The sequence below is a fragment of the Lonchura striata genome, chromosome 28, assembly GCF_046129695.1.
Source record: "Lonchura striata isolate bLonStr1 chromosome 28, bLonStr1.mat, whole genome shotgun sequence".
NCBI lineage: Eukaryota > Metazoa > Chordata > Aves > Passeriformes > Estrildidae > Lonchura > Lonchura striata.
Window position 1 is genome coordinate 6758558 of NC_134630.1, and position 20605 is coordinate 6779162.

Sequence of the window (20605 nt, forward strand, 5' to 3'; positions counted from 1 at the left end):
CATGACTCTGTAATTCCATGTCACTTGGTCATGGAAGGGACTGGTGCTGGCTGCATCCCAGTTGGACTGGGGGCTGGGAGCTGTGGGAGGGTGCCCTGGCCCCAGCTCCAGGTTGGGCATGGCCGTGTGTCCCCCCTCTCCCGGGCCCCTCATGGCAGCTGGGCTTGAGGTCCCCCTGGCCCAGGGCTCCTTGAAACCTTGTAGATCACCCCCTCTTAAACTACAGCAGGTGGATTTTTTCCAAAATATCTTATATTTAGAGATGAAAATAAAATTCTAAAACCAAAACAAAACCAAGAGCAAAACCAACCATAGCCAAGATGCACCATCAGCAGCCAACCAGGCCAGGGCCCCTCCTGCTTCCTCAGCCCCATCCTGAGTGACCCCAGGTCCCTTCCACAACTCCCACTGTGCCAGGGGGGCAGGAGCAGCCCCTTCCCTCCCAGTAAGGCCAGTGGGAACCGGTCTCCTCTTCCCAGTTCACAGAATCCAAGCAAAGCCAAGCAGGTCCAGCATCCGGAGGCAGATCCCGGAGGGGTCCCCCCGAGGGCGTGTCCCGTAGGGATGAGGTGCTGTCACCCCATGGCACCCCCGTGCTCCTGCTCTGCCTAAAGCTCCTCCGCTGGCTCCAGCACCGCGGGCCGGCCGTGCCCCGGCTCGGACCACGCCAGGGATGCCAGCGCCGGGTGTGGCGCAGAGCCACCCCCTGGCACAGCGTCGGCCTGGTCCCCGTCCTCGTGGCTCAGCCCCTCGGTGGCCGAGGTGTCATTCTGGAGGGACCCTTTGTCTGGGAGTGCTGGGAATGTGCTCTGCAAAGCCTCGTGCAGGGTCTCGGGGGTCTCCTGCAGCGGCTCCGACCACAGCGGCTCCGGGGGCTTCTCATCCCCGGCCTGGGGCTGGGTGTGAACCACGCGGGAGGCGGCGGCGTTGTGCAGGGACCTGGAGAAAACTGAGCCCCACCGAGGGTCAGGGCCTGGGCCAGGGCCCTGAGGGTCTGTCACAGCCCTGGCACAGCTCAGCACAGCCTGGCACAGCTCAGCATAGCCCTGGCACAGCTCAGCACAGCCTGGCACAGCTCAGCATAGCCCTGGCACAGCTCAGCACAGCCCCAGCTCAGCCCCAGCTCAGCCCTCACCTCGTACTGGCCTGAAGTCACCATTTGCCTCGGCCTTGCTGGAGGCGAAGGGGCTGATGGAGGGGAAGACAATGAGGGTGAAGGAGAGCAGCAGGACCTGGGGACAGAGAGGACATCACTGAGCACAGCAGAGGAGAGGAACCAGGAGCTGGGTCACAGCTCGTGGCAGACCCAGGAGTGCATCTATTCCTCCATCCCTCCCTTTTGCTTCATGTCCTACTAGTGCACCTCCATCCATCCATCCATCCATCCATCATCCATCCATCCATCCATCATCCATCCATCCATCATCCATCCATCCATCCATCCGTCCGTCCCTCCCTCCCAGCCCATTTCCATGGCTCCCAGGGTTTGGAGGCCCCACGCACCGCCAGGCAGGTCCCTGTCTGTGCTGCCTTGTTGCTCGACTGAACCACCATGGCCTGGAGCTTCTTCAGCTGCTCCAGGAGAGATCTGGGAACAGGGAGAGCCCATAAGCTTCCCTGCCAACATTTCCCACCCCACCTTGTCCCCATCCCGCGCCGGGAACACCTACGAGTTCTGCTTCTCCAGGTGCAGGACTTTCCTCTGCAGCTCCTGGTTCTGGGCCGTGCATGCCGACATCCTGGGCCAGGGAGAGCAGCATGGGTCAGGGGACAGCTGGGGGGGCTGGCAAGGAGCAGAGTGCCCAGGGTGCCACCCTGGGGTTTGGTGTGTCAGCGTGCCCAGGTGAGGGGCTGGGCTCTGTACCTGCTCTCCAGCCCATCGATGTATTCCTTCTTCTTCTTGCGGCTCTCCTGAGCCGACTGCTTGTTCCGGATCTTCCTCCGGATCTTCTTCAGCACCCGCTCCTCGTACTGGGGAGACACGGGGGGTCAGGGCCACCAGGGCTGGGACCCCCACCCCACACCTTCCCAGGTGTCCTGGCACCCACCTTGGTGAGGGGCAGCTGCGTGGGCAGGGTCACCCCCTCCTTCAACAGCAGCTTCTTCTCGTCCTCCGTCAGCACCAGCTCCTGGAAGTGGCCCTGGCTCGGCCGGAGCAGGGAGCCAGGAGCCTGTGGCTGCTGCAGGAACATGGAATGGTGACACCTTTGGGTGGGGGTCAGCTCCCACCTGGCCCCAGGGACCCTGGCTGGGACCACGGTGAAGGTGCCTTGGGCCGGGAAGGGACAGGGATTGTAGACAAGGACCAGGAAGGGGAAGGGAACAAGTGTGGGGATGGGGAGGGATGGGGATGGGAATGGGGGATGATCAGGGTCCAGGGAGGGACAGGGCTGGGGACAGGGAGTGTTGGGGACACAGAGACAGGGACTCACATTGTCAGAGCTGCCAGAGAGCAGCAGGTCCTTGACAGTGAGGGCACAGGATGCAGGTGGGGGGACCACAGGCGGGTCCTGGCTCTCCTCCAGGAAGAACCCGGGGTGCCACATGTCTGGGTGAGGGCAGAGCAGAGCTGTCAACAGTGCTGTGTCCCCACTGTCCCCAGTGTCCCCACTGCAGGACCCTCCTCCTGCCATGGCTCCAGAACCAGGGTGACTTGCTGCCCAACCCATGCCCCTGACTCTGTCTCCCCAAACTGTCCCTCTGGTCCTGCCCTAGTCCCCCCCCAACACCAACTGGTTCACCTGCCCAGTTCACCCCAGTTCCCAAGCTCTCCACACTCTCCCCATCTCCTCCCTAGCCCACCAGACCTCCCAGTTCTTTCCAGTTTCCCCCAGCCTCCTTAATTTCCTCACAGTCCCCCACCTCCCCCACTGCTCTCAGCTCCCCAGTGTCCCCAGTCCCTCCAGTGCCCCCAGCCCGGTCCTTTCCCAGTGTGGCTCACCCAGGTCGATGGAGACCTCAGGCTGCAGGACCCCAGACCCCGCCGGGAGGGGCTGGGCCTGGCAGGGGTCGGTGTAGGGGTACAGGACCTCTTGGGGACCCCCATCACAGCTCCGGGGGGGGCTGTCATGCTGGTCAGAGGGGGGGTCCTCGGACACCCCGCTGTCACTGGTGGCCGGGGACCAGCTGGGCGAGTCCGACACCGAGTCCCCGGAGCCCAGGACGGAGCTCAGGAAGTCCTTGCTGTCCGGGGCACGCTGTGGGGACACGGCACCGTCACCGGGAGCACCCATCCCCCGGGCTGTGACATCCCAGGGCTGTCACCCAGCAGGGCCGAGGCGGGGCGGGGTCCGGGCCTGGCTCACCCTGTCCTGGGGCCAGGCTCCCGGCGGCGAGCCCAGCTCCACCTCACGCAGGATCCCGTCCTGGAGGTCGAAGAGGAGATCCAGCAGGTCCAGGCTCTCGAGGCTGCCCGCGCTGGAGGCCATGGCTGTGGGGTGGCAGGGTCATTGTCCAGCCCAGGCCCCGTGGTACCCCCCAGAGCCACCCCCATGTGAGCTGCAGGGCCCCAGGGACACCTCGAGTCGTGGGGCAGCTGGGAGGAGGCAGGGGCATGTTGGGATTCACCTGGAAAAGCCCTACAGGTGGACAGGATGTGGGGACTCCAGGCATGGCAGTGCCCCCCGCTCCTTCCAGCAGCTGAAGTTCCCAAATCCTCCAGTTTTCCACCCAGAGCTGCCCAGCCAGGGGGTTCCCTCCTGGAGGTGACCGTGCTGGAAGGGCTGGTTAATCATTCTGGGTGGCAAGTGGAGGGCAGGGGACTGTGGCCACCAGTCACCCCAGGGAGGGGACTCAGTCCCTCACTGCTAGACCCTGGGCTCAGAGCCACTGGGCCAGCTGACCACTAGCCCAACTGGCCAATCAGCCAACTGACATCCCAGCTACCCAACCAGCTGATCCACTGACCAACCGGTTGACCAGTCAGTCAATGAACTGATCAAGAGACAGACCGAATGGTCAACCTGTTGGCCAAGTGACCAATGGATGGACTGCCCAAATGACCAGCCCACTGACCAATGCATTGACCAGTCAACTCTGCCTGCTTGACCAACCAACCAACCCACCAGCCACCCAACTGACTCAAGTGTCCTCCAAACCAGCTGGGGACAGCTGTCACTGCTTGACATTTGTCTGGCCAAGGTGGACACGGGGCTTTATTGCACCCTGTCCTTCACTCTGAGTCCTCTCAGAGAATCCTGATGGCCCCATGGGGTCTTGTTGAGTGGTGACAGCCGGGACATACCTGAGGGAGATGCCATAGATTGTCCTCTCAACCCTCTCTGAGCACAGGGGAGCACGGTAGACAACAAGCCCGGCCTTCACCCTCCTCCTCTTCCTCCTCCTTTGTGATTCCCTGGCCCGAATGGCAAAGTTTAAACTCCAACTGCACAGAAATAATATCCCAGATTGCAAAATGTCCCAGCCCTGATTGGGGCTGTCAGAGTGAGATGGCAGGGCCACCCCGGGGCTGGACCCGTAACTCATTAGCCAAATGTTGTTGTGCTCCTCTGCCAAGCGGGGCAGGAGGGGCCGGGGCTGCCGGGCGAAGTCCAGGTGCTATAATTGTCCATGAACCTTCACCCACTTTTGGGGACAGTTTCCCTTTTTTCAGACGTCTGGGGATTAATCACATTCGATGTGTGCAATATCCGGGGATGTTTGCTTGGGCTCTACCTCTTATGGCTTATCAAAAAAAAACTTGGTGCCCTCTGGCTCTCCCTGGAGAAAGACCATTGACAAGGGATGGAGGGACAGGACACAGGGAATGCCTTCCCATGGACAGAGGGCAGGGATGGATGGGATATTGGGAATGGAAATGGGGATAATAGGGAGGGCACAAGGAGGACCTGAGGGGGAACGGGAACAGGGATAACGGCACTGGGAATGGGAATAACAGCACTGGGGTTGGGAATAACAGCACTGGGATTGGGGGATCATGGCAGTGGGAATGGAGGATAACGGCACTGGGAATGGGGGATAACAGCACCCAGGGCATGGGAATAGGGATAACAGCACTGGGAATGCCCAAGGGATTGCTCCAAGGGAACTGGAGAAGGACTTTGGACAAGGGACAGGACACAGGGAATGGCTTCCCAGTGCCAGAGGCAGGGATAGATGGGATATTGGGCAGCAACTGTTCTCTGGCAGGCCCTGGCGCAGGGTGCCCAGAGCAGCTGTGGCTGCCCCTGGATCCCTGGCAGTGCCCAAGGCCAGCTTGGAGCAGCCTGGGACGGTGGAAGATGTCCCTGCCATGGCAGGGGTGGAATGGGATGTGTTTAAAATCCATCCCCACGCAGATTCCGCGGCTGTCTGGGGCGGCCTCGCTGTGCCGAGCCTTCATCCCCCTCGCACTGAGGGACACCAGCAGCACGCAGCTGCCGCCGCCCCGGCGGCCCCGGGCGCACGGAGGGCACGGCGCTGACGAAGGCTCCGTGCGGCCCAGGGGACAAGGCCACGGCCCCTTATCGGCCCCGCCACGGCCTCTGCCCGAGCAGGCGGCGGCTGCTCCCTGTTTATGGCCCCATCCACCCGTCCGGGACCGGGCAAAGGGCGCCGCCGCTGCCGCCAGCCGCGGCTGCTCGCGGCCCCTCATGAGGAGCCTCGGGGGTCCCTGCGCCTGGCATCGGGCATGGATGGGGTGAGCAGAGCAGGCGGGGCTGAGGGGCTGCTGCCCGCTGCTGGGGCGCTAATTAGCGATGATTTAATTAACGTTCGGTCCGCACAGCCGGAGCCCCCCGGGCGGGAACCTCCGCCACGGCCGCCGGCCGCTGCTCCCCTCAGAGAGATCTCGCGAGACTTCGCCAAGCCGCGCGCGTTTCTCCGCGCTCTTAGGCCCCGCCCCTTTTGCCGCCGCGGGGCCCCGCCCTCCCGGAGCCGCCGGTCCCGCCCCACGGACAGACCCCGGTCCCGCCCCATGGAGTTCCTGGTCCCACCCCACGGAGCTCCCGGTTCCGCCCCACGGAACCCACGGAGCTCCGGGTCCCGCCCCACAGAGCTCCCTCGGTCCCGCCCCACAGAACTCCCCGTCCCGCCCCACGGAGCCCCCGGTCCCGCCCCACGGAGCCCAAGGAGCTCCGGGTTCCGCCCGATGGTGCTCCGGTCCCGCCCCACAGAGCCCCCGGTCCCGCCCCACGGAGCCCCCGGTCCCGCCCCACGGAGCCCACGGAGCTCCGGGTTCCGCCCGATGGTGCTCCGGTCCCGCCCCACGGAGCCCCCGGTCCCGCCTCCACGGGCCCGACCGCGGCCCCGCGCCGGCCCCGCCCCCGGGCTCGGTCCCGCCCCGATTGGCCCGCGCGGGCCCCGGCCCCGCCCCCGGGCTCGGCCCCGCCCCGATTGGCCCGCGCGGGCCCCGCCCCGCCCCCGGGCTCGGCCCCGCCCCGATTGGCCCTCGCGGGCCCCGCCCCGCCCCCGGGCTCGGCCCCGCCCCGATTGGCCCGCGCGGGCCCCGGCCCCGCCCCCGGGCTCGGCCCCGCCCCGATTGGCCCGCGCGGGCCCCGCCCCGGCCCCGCCCCCGCGCGCCCCCGCGCCGGCCGCGCCCCCGCCCCGCAGGCGCGGCCCGGCCCGGCCATGCCGGCCAAGAGGAAGCCGGTGCTGCCCGCCCTCAACATCGCCCCCAGCGCCGCCGAGGGGCCCAGCCCCGACGGCTCCGCTGAGTGAGTCAGGCCCGGCCGGGACCGCCCCGGCGGCGGGGCTGCGCTTGGGGGGGACGCGGGGCCGGGGGGGGACACCGGGCCTGGGCTGACCGGGGAGGCCGGGACAGAGCGGGCACCGGGCCCGGGGGGTCGGGGCACGGCGGGTACGGGGCGCGGGGAAGGCCAGGGGAGGCCTGGAGGAGTCGGGACGGGTTTGGGGAGGCCTGGGAAGGTCTGAGGGGGGAGCAGGGAAGGTCCCGGGGGGCTGGGACGGGCCCGGGGGCTGGGTGGGCCCGATGTGGGGCAGGTTAGGGTCAGGGAGGCATTGCCGGGGAGGAGGTTGGGGCTTGGAGGGGCTGGGGTGGGGATGGGACGGGCAGGGGGAGGCTGCTCCGGCCCCCCCGGTTCGCAGGGGCAGCTCAAGCCTGGGGAGTGCCGGATCCAGGCCTGGAACCGCAGGGAAGCAGGCCTGGAGACCCAGGGTGGAGCTGGGGTAGGGACCCAGGGTCTGAGGGGCAGCAGTGGGGGCTCGGCAGGTGGGACATGTGGGGTGAGAGGTGCTGGAGGGGGTGGGTGGGGTGCTGAGGGAAGGGATGGGGTGAGACCCTCCCGACACGTCCCGGTGTGGGTGAGGAGGGACAAGGGGGTGGCAGCAACTGGGACAGAGCAGCTGGAGCTGGCACAGGCGGCGGGGGCTCGGCAGCTGGTGCTGGGGGAGCACAGACCCCCCTTTGTGCTCAGCATTTGGGGTGGGGGTGTAACGGAGCTGCTGGACCCCATGGAAGGCCCTTCTCGTGTTACACAGCCAAAGCCAAGTTTGGCTCCCCGGGACAGGGAGCAGCAACTGCTGCTGCCTCTTTAAGGGCCGAGGGATTTTTCCTGTTCCTTGGCTCTCCCAAAACACCTGACTGCTCCCCAGCTCCTCTCCAGAGGGGCTGTGTGTGTTGGGCAGGGCCTTCTCCAGGTCTCCCTGTCCAGGTGATCCCATTGTTGGGGGCTCAGGACATGTCAGGGGATGCTTTTCCATCATTTCCCTCCACTTTCCACCTATGCCCTCCTTTCCCTGGTGCTGACCGTCTCCCATCTCCTCCTCCCCTCTCCAGGGCTAACCTGGTGGACCTGCAGAAGAAGCTGGAGGAGCTGGAGCTGGATGAGCAGCAGAAGAAGCGCCTGGAAGCTTTCCTGACACAAAAAGCCAAAGTGGGGGAGCTGAAGGACGATGACTTCGAGAGGATCTCCGAGCTGGGCGCTGGCAATGGCGGGGTGGTCACCAAAGTGCAGCACAAACCCTCAGGGCTCATTATGGCACGGAAGGTAACGAGGGACTGGGAATGCTGGGGAGCACCTGGAGCTCTCCCTGCCTCGGGGAGGGCTGGGTTTGGTTGGATTCTCTCTGCATTTGCACCTTCACCACCTCACCATGGCCAGGAGCAGAGTCCTGGCTGCTCCCAGATGGAGCTCTCTCTTTTGGGAGAGGCTGCACTCCCAGGGACAGATCCCTGGGCTCTGGAAAACAGGAGTTTTATTTTTTTCCCTTTTCTGATGGATGGAGTGACTGGAATTGGATCTCCTGAGGATTGTAGGTCGTGGCTGAGGAGGTGGGATGGGTTTAGCACGCACGTCCCTCAGCCCCATTTAACACATCCCAAGGACATTCCAAGCAGGGACAGAGGTTCCTCTCAGACTTGCCTTCATTGGGAGCATCCACAGTGGTGCCACGGAGTAGAAAATCAGGAGCTGCTTCACTGCCTGCTGGGAGAGACTGTGCTTGGCAGGAGCAGCACAACCACTGCTCTGCCTCCTCCAGAGTCTCTCCTCCTTCCTGCTGCTGGGATCATGGAATCGTGGAGTGGTTTGGGTTGGAAGGGGCCTTACAGCTCACCCAGTTCCCTGGGCAGGGCCTCCTTTCACCAGCACAGGGTGTTTCCCTCCCCACTCTGCTCTGACCCACGTGCGGCCCCAAAAGCCGCCGCTCGTTCTTGTGCAGAACTTCACAGGGGCTTTTTCTTTTCTGTGGTTTCCTTGATCTCGGAGCACCTTCTTACAACACCTCCAGAGCTTGTGAAAATGCTCCTGGCTGCTGACTCAGAGGGGCTGAGATCAAACTCCTGACTCGTCTTTCCACCCGTGTCCGGTGCAATCCCGGTGCCTTCCATGGCTGAGGCAGCACAGAGCTCTCCCTCTGCCTTCAGTGTGGAATCCTTGGAATCCCCCACTGGATGGGCTCGGAGAGACCTCCAGTCCCACCCGGTGCCATGGCCTGGGACACCTTCCACTGTCCCAGGATCCATCCAACCTGGCTCAGGCACTTCCAGAGGCACCCACAGCTTCTCTGGGAATTCCATCCCAGGGCCTCACCACCCTCACAGGGTTTATCCCAAATATCCCATCTCTCCCTGCCCTTTGGCAGTGGGAAGCCATTCCCTGTGTCCTGGCACTTTATCCTCAATATGGGAAATGGGAGAATGGGAAAAATCCTGCTCCAAAGCAGCGCCTCCCTTGAAGGTCTCATTTCTTCCGAGCACTCAGGGCTGCTGCCCATCAGTTCTTTTCCTTCCCAGGAGTCACACCTCTCCTGTTTTCTCTCTCTTGGCAGCTGATCCATTTGGAAATCAAGCCAGCCATCAGGAACCAGATCATCCGGGAGCTGCAGGTGCTGCACGAGTGCAACTCCCCCTACATCGTGGGGTTTTACGGAGCCTTCTACAGCGACGGGGAGATCTCCATCTGCATGGAGCACATGGTGAGGCCCTGCCCCTGCCCTGCACCCTCCCCGTGCCCTCTCCCTGCCAGCTCAGTGCCCTGGGGCACTGGCAGCTCCCTGCTCGGGCCACTCTGCTCCTGGTGGGAGCCACACATTCCTGCTCAGGCCTCGGAATGAGGGAGACAGCGACTTTTGGGAAGAGGAAGCAGAGGTTTGGGGCTTGGCCAAACGGAAATGTTGCCAGCCCACTGCTCTGCAGAGCCTGCTGAGAGGCCCAGTGAACATATTCTGTTGTTTCTGGTAGAGAATGATGTTATTTCTCCTTCAAATCAGCACCATCTTGGCATTTACACCGATGAAAGGAAGCAAAGAACCAACAGAAGCAGAGCTGTTAAAAAAAAAAAAGTTTTCAGCGATAAACCTGAGCTCAGATCACCAGATCCTTTTCTTTGGCTGGAAAAGGAGTGTGCTCAGTGCTGGTCACCCTCCACCTGCTCCCCTGCCCACCCAGCTGCTCTGTTTTCCTGCTGGGAATTGCTGTGTTGATCATTCCCATGTTCTTTATTTCAGGATGGTGGCTCTTTGGATCAAGTACTGAAAGAAGCCAAAAGAATTCCTGAGGAAATCCTGGGCAAAGTCAGTATAGCGGTGAGTGGTGGGGCTGCTCAGGCTTCCAGGGGGGATTTGCTGGGCAGGGATTGGAAATATTGCCGGGCTGCTCTGGAAACTTGCTGTGTTTCCCAGTCTTGGGGACTGCACTTTCCTGGGCCAAGAGGCCAGAGCAGAGGGGAAATATTCCCAGCCCTTTTCCCCACCTCCAGCTCCTCTGCATAATGCTGCCTTCACTTCGAGGAGGTTTGGGAGAAGCTTTTTTGGGTGGTTCACCCAAAATCTGTCACGGATCTGGGGGTAAATTGCAAACCCTGAGGGACATGGGCACCACAGGGCAGCTCTCCTTGAGCTGAGGGCAAAGCTCTGCTCTGATGCAGCCTTTGGGTTCCTCCCAGGTTCTACGGGGCCTGGCCTATCTGCGGGAGAAGCACCAAATCATGCACAGAGGTGAGAGCAGGGCCCTGGAACGCCCAGCCTGCAGTGCCAGGTGTCACCCAGAGCCACCTTCACACTCCCCTCTCTCGCTGTTCCCAGATGTGAAACCCTCCAACATCCTGGTGAATTCCCGAGGGGAGATTAAGCTCTGTGATTTCGGGGTCAGCGGGCAGCTCATTGACTCCATGGCCAACTCCTTTGTGGGAACTCGGTCCTACATGTCTGTAAGTTCCTTCCACCTGGCGTTTTTGGGTAATTTGGGTTCATCTCAGCTGTTTCCATCCCCATCCTGTTCACAGGGACGCTTTCCACTGTCCCAGGTTGCTCCAATCCTTGTCCAGCCTGGCCTTGGACACTTCCAGGGATCTAGGGGCAGCCACAGCTTCTCTAGGAACCTGTGCCAGGGCCTGCCCACCCTCCCAGGGAAGGATCCTGAGGTCTGAGCTGCTCCTGTATTTTGGGAATGGTTATTCAAGTGCAGTTATAGTTACACAGGGGCTATTTAAAAATCCTGTCCCCTCTGCTCCCAGGCCCTGGCTCCAAGCTGCCTCAGAGCTGCCAGTGGGCATGACTTGCATGGATTGATTTATTTCTAATTTTTTATTTTAATGGCCAAAACCTCGAGTGGATTTTCTGCTCCTCTGATTCCTCTTGGGTGTTAACAGCAGAGAGCAGGAAAAAACATTTTTATGGATAAGCTGAGTTCCTTAGATTTTAGCATACAGGGAAATAGGTTCCTGCTGGGTGTTCCAGACTCCCAAAGACAAGTAGCTGGGAGTGCTGCTGAGTTGGGAGTGTGGATGAGAAGCTCCAAGTGCTTTTGTCTGCACATCATCCTTCTTTTCCATCCCTTTTGCACATGATCCTTCTGGGACTGTCCTTTCCCTGGAGAGCTGCCATGGAGAGGCCTTTGGGATATTCCAGAATTGCAGAATTGTTTGGTCCTACTTCTGCCGTGGCAGGGACACTTCCACCGTCCCAGGCTGCTCCAGCCTGGCCTTGGACACTTCCAGGGATCCAGGGGCAGCCACGGCTGCTCTGGGCACTCTGTGCCAGGGCCTGCCCACCCTCCCAGGGCAGAATTCCTGCCCAATATCCCATCCATCCCTGCCTTTGGCAGTGGGAAGCCATTCGCTGTGTCCTGTCCCTTGTCCAAAGTCCTTCTCCAGTTCCCTTGGAACCCAGGCCTTTGGGCATTCCAAGTCCTGTTATCCCCATTCCCATGCCCTGGGTGCCGTTATCCCCCATTCCCAGTGCTGTTATCCCCCATTCCCAGTGCTGTTATTCCCATTCCCATACCCTGGGTGCTGTTATCCCCCATTCCCAGTGCTGTTATCCCCATTCCCATACCCTGGGTGCTGTTATCCCCCATTCCCAGTGCTGTTATTCCCATTCCCAGTGCTGTTATTCCCATTCCCATACCCTGGGTGCTGTTATCCCCCATTCCCAGTGCTGTTATCCCCCATTCCCATACCCTGGGTGCTGTTATCCCCCATTCCCAGTGCTGTTATCCCCATTCCCATGCCCTGGGTGCTGTTATCCCCCATTCCCAGTGCTGTTATCCCTATTCCAGTTTTCCCCTTAGCCCCTCTCTGTGCTTTCTGCATTATCCCTGTTCCCTGTGCCATTATCCCTGTTCCCATTCCCAGAGCCATTATCCCCGTTCCCATTCCCATTCCCCCTGACCCCGGCTGTGCTCTCCCCATTATTCCCATTCCCGTTCCCAGTGCCATTATCTCATTCCCGTTCCCCCTGACCCCCGCTGTGCTCTCCCCATTATCCCCATTCCCAGTGCCATTATCCCCATTCCCATTCCCGTTCCCCCTGACCCCGGCTGTGCTCTCCCCATTATCCCCATTCCCAGTGCCATTATCCCCATTCCCGTTCCCAGTGCCATTATCCCGTTCCCCCTGACCCCGCTGTGCTCTCCCCATTATCCCCATTCCCGTTCCCGTTCCCCCTGACCCCAGCTGTGCTCTCCCCATTATCCCCATTCCCAGTGCCATTATCCCGTTCCCCCTGACCCCAGCTGTGCTTTCCCCATTATCCCTGTTCCCATTCCCATTCCCAGTGCCATTATCCCGTTCCCATTATCCCGTTCCCCCTGACCCCGCTGTGCTCTCCCCGCAGCCCGAGCGCCTGCAGGGCACGCACTACTCGGTGCAGTCGGACATCTGGAGCATGGGGCTGTCCCTAGTGGAGCTGTCGATCGGAAGGTACCCAATCCCCCCGCCAGACTCCAAGGAACTGGAAGCAATTTTTGGCCGTCCTGTGGTGGACGGGGCGGAGGGAGAGTCCCCCAGCATCTCGCCGCGGGCCAGGCCCCCAGGACGCCCCGTCAGTGGTAGGGGCTGTGGTGTGCATCGGCAGCAACGCTTCCATGGGGGATGAGCGGGGTTGGGATCCGGCTGGGGCGGCTGGGAGAGCCGCCCTGGAGGAGGCTCTGGTGGGAACGTTCCCAGGGAAGTCACGGACGGCGCTCCGGCACGGCCCACCCCGCCACAGGTCGGTGGAGTCGAGGTGGGAGCGTGGGGATGGATTTGGGATCTGTTGAAGGCTCCGTGGGCTCCTTACAGACCCTCCCGTGTCCCACAGAAAGGCTCAGCCCCTCGTGCTGTGGGCACAGCTGGAACGTGGCTCCCGTGGAGAGGATGGCTTGAGGGACATTGTCACAGCCCCTTGTGCTCCTCAGGCTTTGCCTGAGCTGCCTCAGGTTCTCCTCAAGCCTGTGGCAGCTTTTTGGGAAGAGCTTTGCTGGGAGCTCTCACAGAAGCACCAAACGGCACCGGGATTCCAGGGAGGCTCTGCTGGAGCCATTTCCTTGGGAGCAGCCAGCGTAGATGGTCTGGTGCTGTCCAAACATAAATAAATCTGGACTGGAGGTCTGCTGAAAGAAATCCAAATTCTGGGAATGAACTTGGTTCCTCTTTAACCATGACTCAATTCCCCTGGGAGCTGCCTCAGCCTCTCCCAGCAGAGCTCCCCCCAAAGTCATGTTTTTCACCCCAAACTGAGCCCTGAGCAGCCTCTCAGCACTTTTTGTGTCGTGTCACCCCCCAGGCCACGGGATGGACACCAGGCCTGCCATGGCCATCTTTGAGCTGCTGGATTACATCGTTAACGAGGTGGGTGTTTTCCCAGGGCTCTGCTGGGATTCCCAGAGGTTCCACGGGATGTCCCTGCTCTGCTGAGTCAGGGTGGGATCTAGAATGTTTGGTCACTCATGGAATCTCAGAATGGTTTGGGTTTGGGTTGGAAGGAACTTAAAGCTCATCCAGTGCCAGCCCTGCCATGGCAGAGTCACCTCCCGCTGTCCCTGGCTGCTCCAGCCTGGCTTTGGACACTTCCAGGGATCCAGGGGCAGCCACGGCTGCTCTGGGAAATCCATCCCAGGGCCTCCCACCCTCCCAGGGAGGAATTTCTTCCCAAAATCCCACGTAAACCTTCCCTCCTTCTGCTGAAGGCCATTCCCCTGGTCCTACCCACCCTGCAAGGGCAGCTCTTGCAAGCAAGTGGAAAGGGCAGCTTCCCTTCCCAAGGTGATGGAAAATTCTCATTTTGGGATTGTTTCATAAGCCATAGGAATGGCCAGAGCTGGGATTTGTGAGGTTGGATTTAGGATTGGGATGCTTGGTGATTTCCCAGCTGTGGCTGGGGTTCAGTGTGGGGTCCCCCAGATGCAGAGCGAGCTGGAACAGCAAGGAAAGGAATGGCAGGGAAGGGTTTTCCTGGCTGGAAAAGCAGTGAGGATGAGGAGGATGAGAGTGGCTGTAGAGCACAGCTCCCTGACACTGCAGCTGATGCTGATTTTTGGCACAGTAACACAGGAGTGGTGCAGGAACCCCTTTTCCTTCTCTCCACAGCCACCTCCCAAGCTGCCAAGTGGAGTCTTCACACAAGATTTCCAGGAGTTTGTAAATAAATGGTGAGGATTTCATCTCCTGGCTGAAGGTGGAGGCTTGGACGTGCTCCTTGACAGCTCTGCAGCTCCACCCTCTGTGTTCTGCCTGATCTCTCTCTCCCTCCCTGCCTGATTCCACCTTGTGCTGGGAGCTCCTGCCTTGGGAGGGGTTGGAATAAAAGCAATTTATTTGTGGGGTTGCTGAGCAGGATCCCAGCTCCTTTTAAATCTGAGCTTGGTAAGGGGGGTGGTGGAGCAGATCCTGGGGCTGAGTCACCCCATGGGCACAGGGACACCTGAAGGTGCTGCCAGAGCTCCCAGTAAACCAGAGATTGGATATTAAAAAAAAAAAAAAAAAAATCCCAGATTCCTGGCAAGCTTTAGGGCCTTTTCTCCATTTGCAGGGCACAATTTGTCCCCACAGTCTGGAAGAGAGGGATCCTGCAGCTCTCCCTGGGAGCTGAGCTGGCAGGGCTGGGGCCTCCCAGGGCTTTGGGTGAAGCTTCTCCAGCCTGATCCCCACATTCCCACAAGGAATCTCACCGTGGCTTCTCTCTCTTCTTCTCATTTCAGCTTAATTAAAAACCCAGCAGAACGAGCAGATCTGAAGATGCTGATGGTGAGTGGGGAGAGGATTTTTCTGCTGCACTGGGGTGGCTCTGCCAGCTGCTGCCCCATCCCTCTTGCTCCAAAGGTTGGGAATTCTCAGGCTGAGCTCGGGATGAGGCGGAGGGAGGGACTGACCCCCTTTACCCCGTGCTGGATCTCTGCTGGGAGCCTGGCCAGGCTCTGCTGAGGTGCTGGGACAGCCCTGGCTCCTCACCCGGGCACGTGGGTGGCACTGGGGGCTGGATCCCAGCTGTGCTCCCATCCCAGAGATCCAGCAGAGTCCTGGGCAGCAGGGAAAGGGGAGATGCAGGTGAGACCCCACCTGCAGAGCTCCTCCAGCTCCGGGACAGCTGCAGAAGGAGCTGGAGCTGCTGGAGAGAGTCCAGAGGAGGGCCTGGAGCCCCTCTGGAGAGGAGAAGCTCCAGGGAGAGCTCAGAGCCCTTCCAGGGCCTGAAGAGACACCAGGAGAGGGATTTGGGACAAGGGATGGAGGGACAGGACCCAGGGAATGGCTCCCACTGCCAGCGGGCAGGGATGGATGGGAGATTAGGAAGGAATCCTCCCTCTGATGGTGAGGGGGCTGCAAGGAACAAATGTTTTCCCCAAATCCTCTTTCCAGGATCTGGCACCAGGATCTTCCCCCCCTCTCCAGGGCATATCCCACAGCACAGGGTTGGCTTTTTGGCATCTGGGATGCTCCTCTGGGGTGTTCCTGACCGTGTTTTCCCCTGTGCTTGCAGAGCCACACGTTCATCAAGCGCTCCGAGGTGGAGGAGGTGGATTTCGCGGGCTGGCTGTGCCGGACGCTGCGGCTGAACCAGCCCAGCACTCCCACCCGAGCTGCCATGTGAGCCCGGCCTGGCACTCCTGCCTCTGGCACCGCTTCCTCTCCTCCTTCCTCCCTCCCAGCCCGCCGAGCCCCAGCGCCAAAAGAGCTCCGGCCCCCCGAGCGGCTCCATCCTCCGGGATCGGTCCCTTCGGATCCAGGGGTGTTCCAGGCCTCTGCTCCAGCTCTGGAGCTCCTGACACTTGGGAATTGTGGTGCTGCTTATGTTGGTTTTTTTCTTTATTTTGGGTTTATTTTTGTTTTGGTTCGGATTTTTTTTTTTTTTTTTTTTTTGGAAATGTGTTCAGTCGAGGGTGTGAGGTGAGGTGGGGATGAGGGGCAGCTGATGCTTCACCTCATCATCCCTGGTTTTCTCTCTGGGATGGAGAATCAGGGGGATCAGGAATGGAGAAACCCTGCCCGGGGTGGCCCAGAGCAGTGTCACTGTCCTGCCTGGGGACGCAGCTGGGCTCTGGGCAGAGCAGAAATTGGTGCTGCTTTGATTTTTAAAGGGTTCTTTGGAAGCCTGCCCTTGTCCTGAGCTGGATGTTCAGGGGAGGGGTGGATCCATGGGGCCGAGGACAGAGGAATGGGATGGGGATGGCTCCCACCTCTCAGTGTCCAGGTGAGGGCAGAGAGTGGATTTTGGATTTTCCTTGCCCGGAGAGCTGGAGGCAGAGCCCGGCTGTTCCCGGCAGCCCTGCCCGGGGCTGGGCTCCCTCTCCTGATCCCATCATGGGCACAGGGAACCCTCCAGGCTGCATTTTCCCCCTCCAGCTGCCTCCAGCCCATCCCAGGGGTGGCCTCAGCCACTGTGGATGTGGCAGAGCTCCAGGATTCCCTGTCGGAGCCCCCTGGCCAGGGAAGAACCACCCCGAGCCCACATTGTCCCTGGGTTGTCCCTCCCATCGAGGACCTTGCAGCCCCCCAGGCCCCGATCCCCTCCCTTCCCACCGCGTGGATTTTGGGGTGAATTATTCCCCTCCTCACCCCACGTGGGCTTGGCAACCCCTGAGTCCCCCCATGAGCATTTTGGAAGTTTGGTGGGAATTTTTTGGTGGTTTCCTTCTATTTTTTTTTGGTTGTTTTTCACTCGGTCAGGCTAGCAGCTGCCATCCCCCTGCCTGCCCTGGGTCCCACCATGGCAGCCCCCCCAAAAATTAACTCCCAGGGCTGGGTAACCCCGAATTCCTCATCCCTTTTCCTTTCCTGTTTTCCAGCACAGGACGAAGGCACTGCCCTGCCTGGGGCCAATCCACAGGGCAGCCACATCCCCAAATGGGAGGACATCCCAATTTTTTTGGGGGGAACACTCCAATTTTGGGGAGAACACCCCAGATTTGAGGGGTCTGTGCTTGCTGGCTCAGCTCATGCCTGGCCAAGCTGCCCTGGAGCCGTGGGGTGCTCAATGTGGTGGATTTTGCCTCTGATTTTATGTGGGAAGCAGGGAAGGTTCCTCAATTTTCGGGCTATTTTCCATAGGTTTTGGTGCTGGGTTTTGGAGGAGGAAGAAGAAGAGGAGGAGGAGAGTGTGGATGGAGCAGTTTGGTGGTGCAATTAATTTTTTTTTTTTTTTTTTTTTTAAACTCGATATTTTCATCATGGATGGGGAGGGAGGGAAAATAATAAATAAACGGCACTTTACATTTCCAGGCGGTTTCTCTCCTCGGTTGTGCCCCCGGGTGAGTTTAACCCCTTTGGAGCCGGAATTCCAGCCGGGAGCTCTGGGAGCTCTCCCTGGGATGTGCTGGCCCTCCAGTGGAAGCAGGAGACACCGAAATTATCCTGGCACGAGGCAGCCCCGGACGGGATGGATATAGAATCCAAGGACCTTAAAACCTAACTTGGAAATATTTGGGGGATGAAAAATATTTAGGGGTGTTCAATATTTAGGGTGAGCAGGAGCTGGGCGAAGCTGAAAAAAAAAACCAAACAAATTTGGCCCAAAATGGGAAAATATTTTGCAGTTTTTGTGCTGTGAATGATGCAAGGGCCCACAGGGTGACACCAGCACAGTGTCATCCCAAATTCCAGGCACCTGCAGTGGCGTTTTTGGGGGTTCCGTGGTTCCATCCCTAATTCCAGCTCCTTCTGGGGCACTTTTGGGGGTTCTGTGGTTCCATCCCTAATTCCAGCTCCTTCTGGGGCATTTTTGGGGGTTCCGTGGTGCCATTCCCTAATTCCAGCTCCTTCTGGGGCTCCTGTGGTGCCATTCCCTAATTCCAGCTCCTTCTGGGGCTCCTATGGTGCCATCCCTAATTCCAGCTCCTTCTGGGCATTTTTGGGGGTTCCGTGGTGCCATTCCCTAATTCCAGGCTCCTTCAGGGGCACTTTTGGGGGTCCCATGCTCTGGTCCCTGACTCCAGGCTCCCGTGGTGCTGCTTTGGGGGGGTCCTGGTTTGTTTTTTCCTGATGTTTTGGGGTCCCCCACGGCTCTGGGGTGCCCTGCAGAGCCCGGGATGGCCCCACTGCACCCCTGGGAGCTGTGCCAGCTTCCACTGGTGCCAGCTGGGAATTGGGGGGGGTCCCGTGGGGTCCCCAGGGTGGGGGTGACCACAGCCTTTCTACCACAGCGGGATTTTGGGGGTGCAGGGAGGAATTGGGGGTGCCCAGGCTGGAAAAGGGGGAGATCCCCAACCCCTGTTCAATTTTTAGGGCACAGTGCGGGGAGTTGGGGTTCTCTCCCCCACCCAACCTCACGGGTGCTGATTTTGGGGGGGTGTCTCGGTGCAGGGGGGGGGCACTTTGGGGGTTCATATTTCTGGGGGGCACCCCGGGCGTGCCCGAGGCGTGCTGGGGGAAAGCGAAAGCAGTCGGGAGCTGGGGCTGCTGGGGCACGGCAGGGACGGGCCCCCCCACCCCAAACCCCACCCCAAACCCCACCCCAAAAACCTCCTGAACCCTCCCCCCACTCCGCTTGGGGCTTTAGGGACCCCTCAATCCCCACCCCCCGCCGCGCTTCCCCGTCGTGCCTCAGTTTCCCCACCTGCTCAATGGCGTTAATGACCCAGAACCCACCCCCGGGGGGCGGGGGAAGGGTGAGGGGCGGGCGAGGAGCTGAGCCGGGGTTATTTAAGGGTAAAAAAAGGGGGAAAAGGGGAAATCCCGAGGAGCCGAGCGCGGAACGGGACCCCCGGAGCGGGAGGGGGTGGGGAAGGGGGCGGTGTGCGGGGCCGAGCAAAGCTTTGCTGTTGCGTTCCCTTCCTTTAGGAATCCCAAACCCCCACCGAAAATCTCGCTTTTTTGGGGCTTTTTTGGGGCTTTTTTTTTTTTTAATTTCCACGCTGGAATTGCGGGAGCTGCTCGCGGCCCCGCCCGGGTGGGGACAGCGCGGCCGTGTCCCCGTGTCCCCCCCGGCCCCGGGCGGGCCCGCCCGGCTCGTCCCGTCCTTGCCGGGCTGGCTCGGAGCCCACCGTGACCTTGGGCTCCGTGTCCCCTCCCCAGCGTGGGGGGGCAGCGGGCGGGGGGGTCCCGAGGGACACGAGTGGACGGGGAGGGCTGCGGGGCCACGGGGGACACGGAGGGTGGCACCCAGCGAGGGAGGGAGGGACCTGGTGGGGTGACGCGAGTGGGGCTGGGGGCGTGGGGAGGTGACAGCCAAGGGGGGGTGACCCGGAGGGGCGCGGGGAGGTGTCCGTGGGGGGGACCCGAGTGGGTTTGGGGGGATCCGTGGGGACACGCGTGGGTCTGGGGGCGCGGAAAGGGGTGACCCGAGGGGTGACACGAGTGGCTTTGGGGGTGTGACACATAAAGGATGACCCAGAGGGCCCGAGGGGTGCCCCGTGGGGTGACACCCGTGGGTTTGGGGAGCACGGAGGTGCCCCAGGGGGTGACAGGTGAATAGGGTGACACAGAAGGGACCTGTGGGGTGTCACCCGTGGGTTTGGGGAGCACGGAGGTGCCCCAGGGAGGTGACAGGTGAATAGGGTGACACAGAAGGGGCTCGAAGAGGCGCCCGGTGGGGACACGAGTGGGTCTGGGGCCGGCGAAGGTGCCCCGTGGGATGACACAAGAGGGTCTTGGGGACACCCGGGTGGCCCGTGGGGTGACCCGTGGGCAGGGTGACCCAGACGGGACCTGGGGGTGGCCCAGTGGGGACACGAGTGGGTCTGGGGTCATGTGATATTGCAGCGGGAGGTGCCCCATGATGTGACACGCGTGGGTCTGGGGTCTGTATGACAGTGACGGGGGGAGGGGGGGAGGTGACACCGTATGACACGCGTGGGTCTGGGGTCTGTGTGACAGTGACGGGGGGAGGGGGGGAGGTGACACCGTGTGACACGCGTGGGTCTGGGGTCTGTGTGACAGTGACGGGGGGGAGGTGACAACGCGTGCCACGCGTGGGTCTGGGGTCTGTGTGACACTGAGTAGGGGAGGTGACACCGCGTGCCACGCGTGGGTCTGGGGTCTGTGTGACACTGAGTAGGGGAGGTGACACCGCGTGCCACGCGTGGGTCTGGGGTCTGTGTGACACTGAGTAGGGGATGTGACACCGCGTGCCACGCGCGGGTCTGGGGTCTGTGTGACACTGAGTAGGGGAGGTGACAACGTGTGCCACGCGCGGGTCTGGGGTCTGTGTGACAGTGACGGGGGGGGAGGTGACAACGCGTGCCACGCGCGGGTCTGGGGTCTGTGTGACACTGAGTAGGGGAGGTGACACCGCGTGCCACGCGCGGGTCTGGGGTCTGTGTGACACTGAGTAGGGGAGGTGACACCGCGTGCCACGCGCGGGTCTGTGTGACACTCCCGGAGGCGGGGGCGAGGAGGCGACACCGTGTGCCACGCGTGACTCCGTCCCGTGCCGTCCCGCGGTGGGTGGGTGGGTTTGGGGGGGGGTCCCGGAGTCCCTCTCGGTGTCCCCCGGCCGCGGCCCCCGAGCCCCCCCC

General features: G+C 61.3%; 2 protein-coding genes across 2 annotated transcripts; one reads left to right on the forward strand and one right to left on the reverse strand.

Annotated features, from left to right (window-relative positions):
* Positions 1–471: 471 nt before the first annotated feature.
* CREB3L3 (cAMP responsive element binding protein 3 like 3) lies at positions 472–4415 on the reverse strand. The gene is made up of 10 exons (XM_021545108.2): positions 4244–4415; positions 3306–3430; positions 2942–3197; positions 2433–2548; positions 2049–2180; positions 1865–1971; positions 1671–1739; positions 1504–1588; positions 1136–1232; positions 472–949 (listed from the first exon to the last, which is right to left on the reverse strand). The coding sequence occupies exons 1-10, from the start codon at positions 4257–4259 to the stop codon at positions 609–611; spliced, it is 1344 nt and encodes a 447-aa protein (XP_021400783.2). The 5' UTR covers positions 4260–4415; the 3' UTR covers positions 472–608.
* Positions 4416–6536: 2121 nt separating this feature from the next.
* On the forward strand, positions 6537–16027 carry MAP2K2 (mitogen-activated protein kinase kinase 2). The gene is made up of 11 exons (XM_077788837.1): positions 6537–6653; positions 7736–7946; positions 9229–9375; positions 9907–9984; positions 10344–10395; positions 10483–10607; positions 12514–12727; positions 13444–13508; positions 14247–14308; positions 14858–14903; positions 15634–16027. Exons 1-11 carry the CDS (start codon positions 6568–6570, stop codon positions 15742–15744), a joined length of 1197 nt encoding a protein of 398 aa, XP_077644963.1. The 5' UTR covers positions 6537–6567; the 3' UTR covers positions 15745–16027.
* The last annotated feature ends 4578 nt before the right edge of the window (positions 16028–20605 follow it).